Source organism: Lepidochelys kempii, chromosome 2, assembly GCF_965140285.1.
Source record: "Lepidochelys kempii isolate rLepKem1 chromosome 2, rLepKem1.hap1, whole genome shotgun sequence".
NCBI lineage: Eukaryota > Metazoa > Chordata > Testudines > Cheloniidae > Lepidochelys > Lepidochelys kempii.
In genome coordinates this window covers 271,195,597-271,207,729 of record NC_136381.1, presented here as the reverse complement: position 1 = coordinate 271,207,729, position 12,133 = coordinate 271,195,597, and the positions used below count along the sequence as shown (strand labels likewise).

The 12,133-nt window shown below is 57.8% G+C and overlaps 1 protein-coding gene across 1 annotated transcript; it reads right to left on the bottom strand.

The window, feature by feature from the left end:
• Window positions 1-406: 406 nt before the first annotated feature.
• On the bottom strand, window positions 407-10,357 carry LOC140907908 (transmembrane protein 176B-like). Its single transcript, XM_073334949.1, is given in 8 exon segments — window positions 407-715; window positions 1,516-1,626; window positions 2,386-2,583; window positions 3,517-3,573; window positions 4,129-4,239; window positions 5,597-5,812; window positions 10,164-10,208; window positions 10,210-10,357. Coding segments are annotated over 8 exon segments (897 nt in total). The 5' UTR covers window positions 10,270-10,357; the 3' UTR covers window positions 407-616.
• Between the last annotated feature and the right edge of the window lie 1,776 nt (window positions 10,358-12,133).

Here is a 12,133-nt window from a genome sequence, read left to right as displayed (position 1 = left end):
GGGCTCAGAGCCCTTCCTCCTCTCTGCCCTTCAACCCCCCTTGATGTAACCCAGCCCGCGAGAGCCCTCTGGTAGCATCAGCACGTATCATGGGTGTATTTTTCTGGGAAGGGAGTGGGGAACAGGAGCCAGGACTCCTGGGTTCTATTATGGCTCTGGGAGGGGAATGGGGTCTAATGGTTAGAGCAGGGGGTGGGGGGGACTGGGAGCCAGGACTCCTGGGTTCTATTCCTTTATTTGCAGCGTCATCAGTCACTCCATGTGGCCCGTTTGGCATTCGTTTCCTCCCCCGCTGCCAAGGCGGGAGGTGCTGTGCAGCCGGTGTATGGGGTGGAGGGCTCCCGTTCACACACAGCTCGCTCCCTGCAAGCACCAGCGATCCCGTGGGACCAGCAAAGACAGACACTCATGAGAGACCGTTTATTTCCAAGCAGCTGGCTGCCCTAGTCAGAGCAGGGCCTGGGAAGACCCTCGCCCTAGTACAGTTGGTACAGGAGAGGGATCAGTGGGATGCCCCAGCTCCAGAGCCAGGACAGGGAAGCGGGGCGGCGTGGGAGGGATGCAGGCTGTGCAGAGCAGTTACTCGGCAGAGCGAAGCTGGAGCCTGGCCGGGTGCTCAGATATCCTGGACAACCTGGGCTTTCTCCTTGTCCGGCGGGAGGATGGAGTCAGAGGACAGGAGCGGCTCCTTGCCCCCCGTGGCCTCGGCCCAGTCCTGAAAGCAGGGCAGAGGTTTAGGGCTCCAGCGGGCTCAGGGCTCCAGAGCCGAATAGCGCAGCCAGCTGAGGGCAACGACGCCCGTAGCTCCGCACTGCCCCAGCGCATATCGCCTGGGCAAGCTGCTGCCCCCCGGGCAGAGAGGAGAGTCCTGCCGCGGCCTGGACCCCTCTGCTGAGGAGAAGCCAGTGAGCAGATGGGTCCTGACCCCTTCTCGCTCTGCCCCCGCAAGATTCCCGGGGCACTGAGGGTCTCTGAGCTCGGGGGCTCAGAGCGCGCGCCCCAGGGGCTGGCCTGACATGCAGGGCCGGCGGGAGAAGCAGGAAGGGGTCCCCAGGACTGCCTGCCCCTTCCGTTATCACAAGTAGCCTTGTGATGCAAATGGGATGGGGGCTACCCTACAGCCCCAGGCGAGGTAGGCTCTGCCAGCCAATCAGACGGCTCCTTCCGCTCCACCCATTTTGTACTGAGCAGGGCAGGTCAGGTTACACTGCAGCTTTCAGGAGCTGGCACTGATGGGGCAACAGGCCCACTGCTCCCCGACTTGTGCCCCATGCTGTGGGGACCCCCAAGGGGGGGTCCCCTGGATCTCCACAGAAGCCCAGGGAGGGGTCGTCTCAGCTATCCAGGAGCCCTGCTGGGACGTCTCCCCATATCACTGACCCACCAACCCTCATGCCAGTCCTGGGGAGGCAGAAGGAAGCCCCTGGCCCAGGGTCCCCCGCTCCTGGGAGTTCAGCCGGGGCTGCCCTGGGGCCCAGCCAGCCTGCCCTAGAGATGATCCCGCTCCCCCGTTACCTGCTTCCTGCAGCACAGGGCCCAGCAGCCGTAGAGGAAGGAGTAGAGGGTGATGCAGAGGCCGGTGGCCATGATCAGCAGCAGGAGCAGCCGCACGCCCCGGAACAGGTTCTGGGAACAGCGGAGGGGACAGGCAGCACCACGGTCACGGGGCCCCACCCTGCCCGGGGCCAGGAGCCACCCAGCTCCCAGGGCTCCGTGCTCGGACAGCAGTTGGATCGGCCAGAGCAGCCCGCACAGCTCTGTCTGGGAGCTCTGTCTGGGGCCTGGTCCCTCATTTCAGACCCATGGGCCTCATTCTAATGATCATGCTCCTTGCTGGGGGGCAAGCCCCTCGTAGGCCATCCTGGGGGCTGCCCCCAGGGGGCAGTACGGAGCCTGTGAGTCAGATCCTTCCAGCCAAGGCTCACCCAGCACTTCCCCAAGGGACACCACGATCAGGAGGAGGGACCCAGCCCCAAGGTCACATGGCAGCTGGTGGCAGAGTCAGGATAGAACCCAGGAGTCCTGGGGCTCGGATCACTGCAGCACAGCTGCCTCCCACTCCTGCAGGAGGAGATGCACGTCGGGTAAACTCTGCCTCTCAGTGACCCAGACATCCAGCCGGACTGAGCCTCCTCTGCACAGGATCTCTGGGGCAGGAAATAGCACCCCTGGAAGTGACTGTTGGCCAACCAGCAGGTCACAGCCCCTGCAGAGGCTCCAGTCCCCTGGACCCCTGCAGAGCTGCGGAGGGCGGGGTCTCCTACCGGGCGGGGCACCATGTGCGCACCTCTGCCGGCCGGGGCGAGGGACCGCCCAGCTCCACGCTGGTGCCTGCAGAGAGGGGGCCCGGGACACTGTGGTGACCATGCCAGGGGGGCTGCTCACCTCAAGCCTCCTGAACTGGAACCTGCAGTCCTGCGGTCTCCAGAAATCTTCGGAGCCCGTGGGCGACGGTGAGGCCGGGCCACACAGGTAAGAGCCTTCGGTGAAGGTGAAAGACCATGCCATATCCCGCGCCCCGATGATCACAGCCACGGTCGCCGAGACAACGCTGGCCAGGGTGAACAGCAAGGCTAGCCAGACCTGCGGGGAGGGGACCCACTGGGTGAGGCACAGATGCACCGGCTTCCCCGCCCTGCCCTGCCCGCGCAGGACCATGGTCCAGCCCCAGGGCTCGGCAGGGGCACACGGCCTGAGGCTGCAGGGACGGAGGGGACACTGCAGGGCAGGGGGCTGCCCAGCCCCACCCACCGGCAGGTGGGGCGCTAATGAGGGAGCATGGCACATGGGGGGTCCATCGGAGCCTCCGGGGGGTAGGTGTACAGAAATGCAAGAAGAGGGTGGGGGCATCAGGGCAGTAAGACTGGCCACCTGACACACAGTAGAAGGGATTTTGTAGATTCCCGGCACCAGGACCGTTCTGCCCACCCCGCTGGCACCCTGGGCCCGATGAGCTAGAGCGGGGCTGTTAGAGACACGCGTGGCCTGGATTCACTGGCTCCTTATTCTCAGCCGGGACGGGTCCGGTTCCGCTCCAGCCAGCGGCTCTTGTCCGGTCCCTGCCTGTCGGAGCCAAGGGCCGTCTGCCACAGAGCCCCCTCCCCTGCACAGACCGGGCTCCGGGCACCGCCAACCCCTCCCCTGCACAGACCGGGCTCCGGGCACCTGCAGACGGCACGCACGGCACCGCCGACCCCTCCCCTGGAGACACTAACCCAGCGAGCTCTGGCAGCCCCTCACGGGAGGCAGATTTCCCAGCCCCCGGCTCGTCCCTGTGGCTCCTTTCTGACCCTTTCCCACTTGCCACCATCCTTCCGGAAGTGGCACCACCAGTCCGGAATGCTCCCCCCCATCCGGGCGTCGGGGTGCAGACAGCGCGGCTGCCCCCATGGGGAAAAGGGGGCAGGCTGGGAGTAGCCGGTCGTTGGGACCCACACCCAGGGCACTTCCCTTCAGTACAAAGCAGAGCCCCCTGGAGCCAGCAGCCGGTGCCCAGCGCCCCGGGCACGCACTCACCCAGCAGCCAGTGCCACGCTTTTCGCTCACAATGCAAAAGACTCCGGAGATGATGAACTGTGGAAGGGAAACCAGGGTGAGCGCCGTGTGGGCTGGGGCATTGCCAGGAGCAAGACCTCATCCCCAGCACCCACCCCAAGGTGCCCAGCAAAGGTGCAGGGGGTCGCTGTGCAGACAGTAGCCCTGGGGCTTCCTCTGGGACTGCCTGGGCCAGGGCTGAAGGCGCGTGCCGGCCGACTGTCCCTGGGGCCCACGGGAGCACAGTGTGGTGGGGATCAGGACAGACAGCGGACTGGCCCATGCCAGAGGGGACCGGAAAACAGGTCACTTGCTGACGAGCCACGTCCCTCTAACGAGCCCCAACAGCCACTGGAGCCTGAGAACTGCAGCCGCTTTGGGCATTACAGAGAGACCCCCGCGTCCCCCCCGAATCCCAGTCCGAGAGCTCACGCCCGGGGAGAGAGGTCCAGCTTTGGGCCGAGGAGCAGCTGCAGAAATCCCGCCCCACAGGCTCTTCACTCGGGCCTGTCCCTGGCAAACGGTGTCTGGAGCGGGGGAGCCAGTGACTGAGCCAAGCTGCTGCTCTGGGTGGCAGGGCTGCGTGCGACTCACCAGAGCGCCTGTCCAGAACGGGGATCCCGACGAGATCTCCTCCATGTGCGGCGCAAAGCAGAGCATCACGCCAATGGCCCCACACACGATCCCGAGCAGCACCTGGCAGGCCTGCAAGATCAGCCCACAGGATTCAGCAGATGGACACAGCAGCCTGCCTTGCCTATCCCCCCCGTCGCCCATCTCCCCTCCCACCCACAGCTGGAAACAGTTCTCATGGAGGCAGGACCAAGTAAGCCCAGCCCAGCCCTGACAGGGGTTTGTCCAGCCTGCTCTTGAACACCTCCAGTGACGGGGATCCCACATCCTCCCTTGGGTGCCTGGTCCAGAGCCGAGCTCCCCTGAGAGCTAGAACGATTCGCCAGCGTGGAGCCCAACTCCCCCTTGCTGCAGATGGACCCATTGCTCCTAGTCCGACCTTCAGTGGCCATGGAGAACAACTGATCCCTGTCCTCTTTCTAACCCTAACTCCAACCCCCAACCACCCAGCACATATTTAAAGGCTCCCGTCTTTATCTTCTTTTCTCAAGACTAAACAGACCCAGTTTTCTAGACCTTTGATCGTTTTTATTGCTCTTCTCTGGGCTCTCTCCAATTTGGCCACATCCTTCCTGAAGTGCAGCGCCCAGAACTCCAGCTGAGGCCTCACCAGTGCTGAACACAGCAGGGCAGTGACTTCCCGTGTCTTACATACGACACTCCCGTTAATACGCCCTAGAAGGAGGTTAGCCATTTCCACCCCGGAATCATGTTCTCGAGGATATTCACTTTGTGACGCTCTCTAGCCGCCAGCTCCCCCCAGCCAGGTGTTCCCCATTTTGTGCCTGGGCAGTTGTTTTTTCCCTCCCACGTGAAGTTCTTCGCACTTGCCCTTATTGAATTTCATCGGTTTGAATTCAGACCAGTTCTCCAATTTGTCAAGGTCATCTGGAAGTCTCATCCTGTCCTCTAAAGTGCCTGCAGCCCCTGCCAGCTTGGGGTCATCCATGGTAAGTAAATACTTTCCACGTCATTAATGAGACTATTGACTCGTACCCGCCCCAGGACTGCCCCAGCGGGACCCCACTGCATGTGCCCTCCCAGTTTCACAGAGAGCCACCGACAGCTACACTCTCAGTCTTTCAACCCCCTGATGGTAATTTCATCTCAACATCTCCCTACTTCGCTTATGAGGGCATCATGTGAGACAGCGTCAAAGTCTTGCAAAATCAAGATCTATCACGTCTACTGCTTCCCCCACCCAGGAACCCCGTCCCAGAAGGAAATTCGGCTGATCTGGGATAATTTATCCATGACAAACCCAGGCTGGCTGTTCCTTAAACCCTATTTTCCTCGAGGTCTTACAAACAGATTGTAAGCCGCACTCCCGCTCTAGACGTGCTCCTGCTCACTGGGCTCTCCCCACTACACATCTGCGTGTCCCTGCGGCGCCCTGATCTCAGCCCCGTCCTGCCACGTTGGCACTTACCCCAAGCACTTTCTGCTCCCCGCGGTAGCGGCCCTTGGCAAGGCCCTGGCTGGTGGGTGCCCAAGGCTTGGCCCTTCTCTGGAGCATGGACCTGACCAGGAAGGCCAGGCACGACTCCTGGTTGACGGTGATGTTGATGACGGTCTTGTCCGAGCCCTCAGTGGAAACCTCCATGTCATTCACCTTCACCACGCTGGTCGGCATCCTGAGCCCGCTCTGAAACAGGGAGGGGAGTGAGAGCAGCGCCCAACCCGCGTGCCTGACCTGCGCAGCCCCCGCGCCAACAGGAGGTTCCCCTAGCACAGCCCCAGACCACTCTGCCCCACTGAGCACAGCGATGCCAACACCTCCTGGCCGCCTGGGAAGGGGCCGTTTCTAAGACCCCTTTTCAAAGAGGCCTGGAATGGTCCAACGGTTGCTGGATGTCATAGGGCTTACCAGACAGGATCAGCTCTGGGCCCATCTCCAGTAGTGGCAGGGAAGGGGCTGCAACCCCTGCAGTGGGCAGGGAAGGGATAACCTGAGACAGGATCACCTCACAGGGTCAGCTCCTTCCTTTCCCCCATTCTTAGGGGTCAATTTATGCCCCGAAACAGGCGGGTTCATACCCCTTCCCGCACTAATCCTCACCACACTAACTCTGGATGTTCTCATTATCCATAAATATGGCCAGTCTATTCTGAATCATGCTAAATTCGGCCTCAGTTAGATCCTGTGGCATTGAGTTCCACAGGCTAGCTTGTGTGGTGTGAAAAACTATTTCCTTTCATCCTCCCCCTCCCAGCACTATCTTATTTTCTTTCCATTATGCCAGCAAATTTCTAATCACACTTAAAAATGACCAAGATATTATTAGTGATTTGGTATGTATCCTGTGGACACTCGATGTGCCAGGACCCCAGTGTGTAAGGTGCTGTACAAACACAGAACAAAGAACGTCCCTGCTGACAACCTAAGTATAAGACAAGAAATGGACGGGGAGCACAAGGAAACAGGGACCAGACCAGATGGGATTCACTCAAGAGTTCGGAAGGCACTCAAATGTGAAGTTGCAGAACTACTAACTCTAGTAGGAGAGGTCTCGGAGTAGCAGCCGTGTTAGTCTGTATTCGCAAAAAGAACAGGAAGCCTTGTGGCACCTTAGAGACTAACACATTTATTTGAGCATAAGCTTTCGTGAGCTACAGCTCACTTCATCCACTGCGTGCATCCGATGTAGTGAGCTGTAGCTCACGAAAGCTTATGCTCAAATAAATTGGTTCGTCTCTAAGATGCCACAAGTCCTCCTTAACTCTAGTATGTAACTGTGACATAGCCAGGGCAAGATCCAGACCCATGAGTAATTGTATCCCCTGCCCTCTAGCCTGGGGTGCCTTTTTCACTGCTGAAGCCACCTGCCTGGTCTGCTCACCCACAGCCTCCAGCAGGTAAGTCACTCCCAGCGAGGTCTGGGTGAGTTGCAGCCAGCCCGACTCACGCTGGCTTTTCTATTGCAGGGTGACCCCACCACACTCCCAGTCCCAGATTTCCCCCCAGAAATGCAGGTCTCGTAGAGGCCAGCCATTTCCAGGACAATTACGCTGATATAAAGTGTGTCATTTAATTCATAAAAACGAGAAGCACATTCTTACTGTCCCACATGGAGCTTCCCAAACACTGCACTTCAAAGACAGGATTAGATAAAACAATAAACAAGTTTATTAACGACTGAGAGAGAAATTTTACATGAGTACAAGTAAGGAGGCATAAAAGGCAGAACCAGTTACAAGGAAAAGAAAAGTGAAATGCAGCTCCTGCCTAACTTAGCCAACCAGGGTACTTTGAAGCCAAGTTGCTCTCACCACGTTTCGGCAGTTCTGCGGGTGAACTTCTTTCAGTCAGGATCCCTCCCCCACTCCAACGCTGCTTCCTTCGTTCTCCAAGTGTCATGAATGCCCACGGGCAGAGAGAAAGGGAAGAAAGCTTTGGTGTATCTGCCCCCCGGCTTATAGTTCCGCCCCCCTTTGAGTAACGTTTCCAGGGGAGATTCAGGAGACAGTCTACGTGGAGTCTATAGTCCAAGTACACTATATTACTGCATCACCAAAGGCCACATGCTTGTTGACCCTTCAAAGAATTATAGTAGATTGCTGAGGCATGATTTCCCTTGACAAAAGCAGTGTTAACTCTGCCCCAACAAATCTTGTTAGTCTCTGCTTCTGACAATTCTGTTCTTTACGAGAGTTTCAACCAGTTTGCCCGGTACTGAAGTCACGCTGACCGACCTGTAATTGCCGGGGTCGCCTCTGGAGCCCTTTTCAAAGATCAGTTTCACATGAGCTCTCCTCCCATCATCTTGCACTGAGGCTCAATTCAACGATAGGTTTATCCTCCTGCTGATAATAGCCGATAAGGACTCCTCCTTGTTTTTGCTGATACAGACTAACACGGCTACCCCTCTGAAACCACAGTTTGTAGTTCTGGAATTTCACATTTGAGTTCCTTCAGTACTCTTGGGTGAATCCCATCTGGTCCTGGTGACTTATTGCTGTTTAGTTTATCCATTTGCTCCAAAACCTCCTCTGATGACACCTTAATCTGGGACAGTTCCTCAGATTGGACACCTGAAAAGAATGGCTTAAGTGTAGGAACCTTCCTCACATCCTCTGCAGTGAAGACTGACACAAAAAATTCATTTAGTTTCTCCCCAACGGCCCTGTCTTCCCTGAGTGCTGCTTTAGCACTTGGATCATCCACTGGGTCCCGGATTGTTTAGCAGGCTTCCTGCTTCTCACGTACTTACAAAAATTGTCGTTAGTTTTTGAGTCTTTTGCTCGTTGCTCTTCAAATTCCTTTTTGGCCTGCCTAATTATACTTTGACATTTGAATGGGCCATCAATGGCTATAGCCAAGATAGTCAAGGATGCAATCCCAATGCTTTGGGTGTCCCCAAACCTCTGAGTGCCGGACGCTGGGAGTGAATGATAGGGGATGGATCACTCACTAATTGCCCTGTTCTGTTCACTCCCTCTGTAAGCACCTGGCACTTGTCACAGGAGACTGGCCTAGGTGGACCTTTGGTCTGACCCAGTCTGGCCGCTCTCATGTTCTTAACGAGCCAGTGCTGGGCGGTCTCTGCACATCAGCTGCCTACCCACAGTTACTTCACCCACTCAGCCATTTACACATGCAGAGAGCTTTACTCTCATTCTATTAGGGTGACCAGATGTCCCGATTTTATAGGGACAATCCCGATTTTGGGGTCTTTTTCTTATATAGGCTCCTATTACCCCCCAATCCCCTTTCCTGATCTTCCATATTTGCTGTCTGGTCACCCTACATTCTCTAGCAAGATTTTTCAGAAGAGCCATTCCACGCAGAATGCCAACAGGACAGCTCGGCCGCGCATTTTAACATGGAAATAGCCAAAAGCCGTTAGTGGGTCCTCATTGTTAACACGTTTCAACTCGCTGGGCCCGTGTCCCTCTCAAAAGGCAGCCGTACAGCTCCTGGCAATGTCAGGTCTCCTGCATGCAAGGATCTTTTCCCCAGCCCCACATCCTGCAGGCTGCTCTTTAGAAATGGACATGGCACAGTCCCAGCCGGATACTCCGGGTTTGCTTCCTGATCCACCCACACGCATCCAATTGCAGGGCTGGGTCCCTGGAGTTCAATGGCACCGAGCCTGTCCCCGCCAGATGTACTGCTCAGCTCGCATGGCCCAGCCTTCAGGCAAGCAGGGCTCGGGCGCTGTGCAGGAGCCGGAAGCAGAACAGAGCTCTGCGGTGGGAAAGCCCCAGAGGCCTCCTGGAACTTCTCGTCCAGTCCCGCTCCTCCCTCTGGCAATCCCCCCCCCCAGGCCAGCGCCTAGAGCCGAGCCCTGCCCCCCCCCCCCGAGGCCAGCGCCTAGAGCCGAGCCCTGCCCCCCCCGCCCCCGAGGCCAGCGCCTAGAGCCGAGCCCTGCCCCCCCCCGCCCCCGAGGCCAGCGCCTAGAGCCGAGCCCTGCCCCCCCCCCGCCCCCGAGGCCAGCGCCTAGAGCCGAGCCCTGCCCCCCCCGCCCCCCCCCCGAGGCCAGCGCCTAGAGCCGAGCCCTGCCCCCCCCGCCCCCCCCCCAAGGCCAGCGCCTAGAGCCGAGCCCTGCCCCCCCGAGGCCAGCGCCTAGAGCCGAGCCCTCCCGCCGAGGCCAGCGCCTAGAGCCGAGCCCTGCCAGCGCCCCGGGGGGGGGGGGGGTCAGCAGGGTGCAGCCCGGCCCCAGCAGGTCTGCCCGGGGCCGTGCCAGCCGGGGTCACGTTCCACCCCCCGACGGGCTGTTCCCCGCTCGCAGCAGCGGCGGGAGCCGGGCAGGTCCCTGCCCCCCCGGAACGGCCAGGCTGAGACAGGGGCGCAGACAGGCGGGGGGGCCCCAAGGCCGACGGGCCCCCAGCTCGCAGCGGGAGAGGAGGGTGTGGAGGGGCCCGGACCAGCACCGCGGCTTTGGGGGGCGCTGCCCCCGCGGGTCAGAGGTGGGGGGCCGCCCGGGGAGCGGCTGGAGGTCGCAGCAGCAGATTCCCCCAAAGCGGAGTCCAAGCCAGCGGCTGAAAAGCCAAGCCCGGCCCGGCCCCGCGACGGCCCCGCACTCACCGCCGGCCGCTCCGCGACAGCTGAGTGCGCAGCGCCGCGCTCCTCCCTGCCTCGGAATGCGCGGCACGGAGCATGCGCGGTTCGCCCGCCTCCCCCGTCGGCGTCTGCGGGCGGCTCTCGGCGCCGGGGCGAATCGGAGCCGGGGGGCCGGGTCTGAGCGGGGGCGGCCATGGACCGGGGGGTCCAGCAGCTGGAGGCAGGGTTAGGGGCGGGGCTAACGGGAAAGTCTGGGCGGGGTTAAGACCAGGGGCGGGGCTTAACACACCCCTGAGCCAGCACATGAGAGCACTTTAAATTGCCGGTGCAGATAATCCCTGAGATTTCATTCAGTGAAACATTTTACCTATATCCCCATAGAAACAAAGAACCCCTGAGCACCTCGGTGCCTGAATGCATGGCGTCTCTGAGCAGTGTCCCAAGTTCTCTTATTTCCTGCTGGGATTCCCTGAATTCCCTGAATTTTTAAATCTAATTTTTTGAGCAGATGTTTATTCTGTTGGAGCTGACTTCCACGCGGACGGAATTTCTGGCCTAGTGTCAAAACTTCGTTTTGAGTCACTCCACCAATGGGGGTTGCATTTTTGCAACTGTTATTTTGCCTCTCAGTCTAGGCCTTAGTGGTTTTCCGCATGCCGTTGTGTACAACTTGATTCTCAAATATTCAATAAAGGCCGTATACTGTCTCCTATAACGTCTTTCTCCCCGGAAAAAAATCTATTGTAATTTTTGCAGACAATTAGAACTGCCATCGTGGGTCAGACCAGTCGTCCGCCTCATCTAGTGTCCTGTCTGGTGACAGTGGCCAATGCCAGGTGCTTCTAAGGGAATGATCAGACCAGGCGATGACTCAGTGAACCATCCCATGGTCCCCTCCCAGCATCTGGCAGTCAAAGGACGGGTTAGGGACATGCAGAGCTTGGGCCTGCATCCCTGATTATCTTGGCTAATAGCCAATGTACTTATCCTGAGGGACTGATCGAATTCTTTGTTCAACCCATTCATAGTTTTGCCTTTCAAAATATAATGAACACACATCTACAACCCCAGGATACCTTTACAACCCCAAGGATTCTAAAATCGTGAGTTATACACCCTCGAGTCAAGACATTGTAATAAATAAATGATTTCTTTTTTTATGTGCCTCTTTGTTCCTGAGCCTGTGGGGTGCAGCAAGGCCAGTTCCAATGCCTTGAGCCTAAACACCTGAATGAATCTTCGTCTACCCTCATACTCCCAAACATTTCATATACCTAAGGCCATTTCTGCACTTTAAGTGTGGGTTAACTCAAGTTATGTCAGCATAGAGTCACTACGGTGGGTTCTAGCCCACGAAAGCTTATGCCCAAATAAATTGTTAGTCTCTAAGGTGCCCCAAGGACTCCTGCCTGCTCTTTTTGCTGAGACAGATTAACACGGCTGCTACTCTGAAATATGTCACTTGTGTGCATGCCTCCTGGACTCCTTGTCTCAGCAGTCAGGGTACTCACCAGAAGCACGTGTATAGTTTCAGAGCGAGGTGCACCATGAATAGATATCCTACTGTCCACCCACTGTATTTTGGGAAGCTTTGGTGTGGCAGTGTATGCTGGGTACCAAACAGGTCAGACAGGGCTGGTTGTGGCCAGGGGATCCAACTGCTTAGAATGCATTGTTAACATCCACTCATTTTACATGTAGCCCATACATAAACTTGTACATAATGTTTACACGTTTTTTTCTAAACCCACTAACCTGCCTGGCCCTCCTCACTGTCTGCCATCTCACACAGACTCAGGGAGCTTGCACGGCTCTGCACTATTGTCACAAGTGTTTGCACCCAAAGCTGCATGCCCCTTTGCTATTTGCAGATCAGCAAACATACATGTGGGGTGTGACATTATACTCTACATGCTTTATGAAAATATGCATACGGTACGGATAGGACATAGGTAATATAGA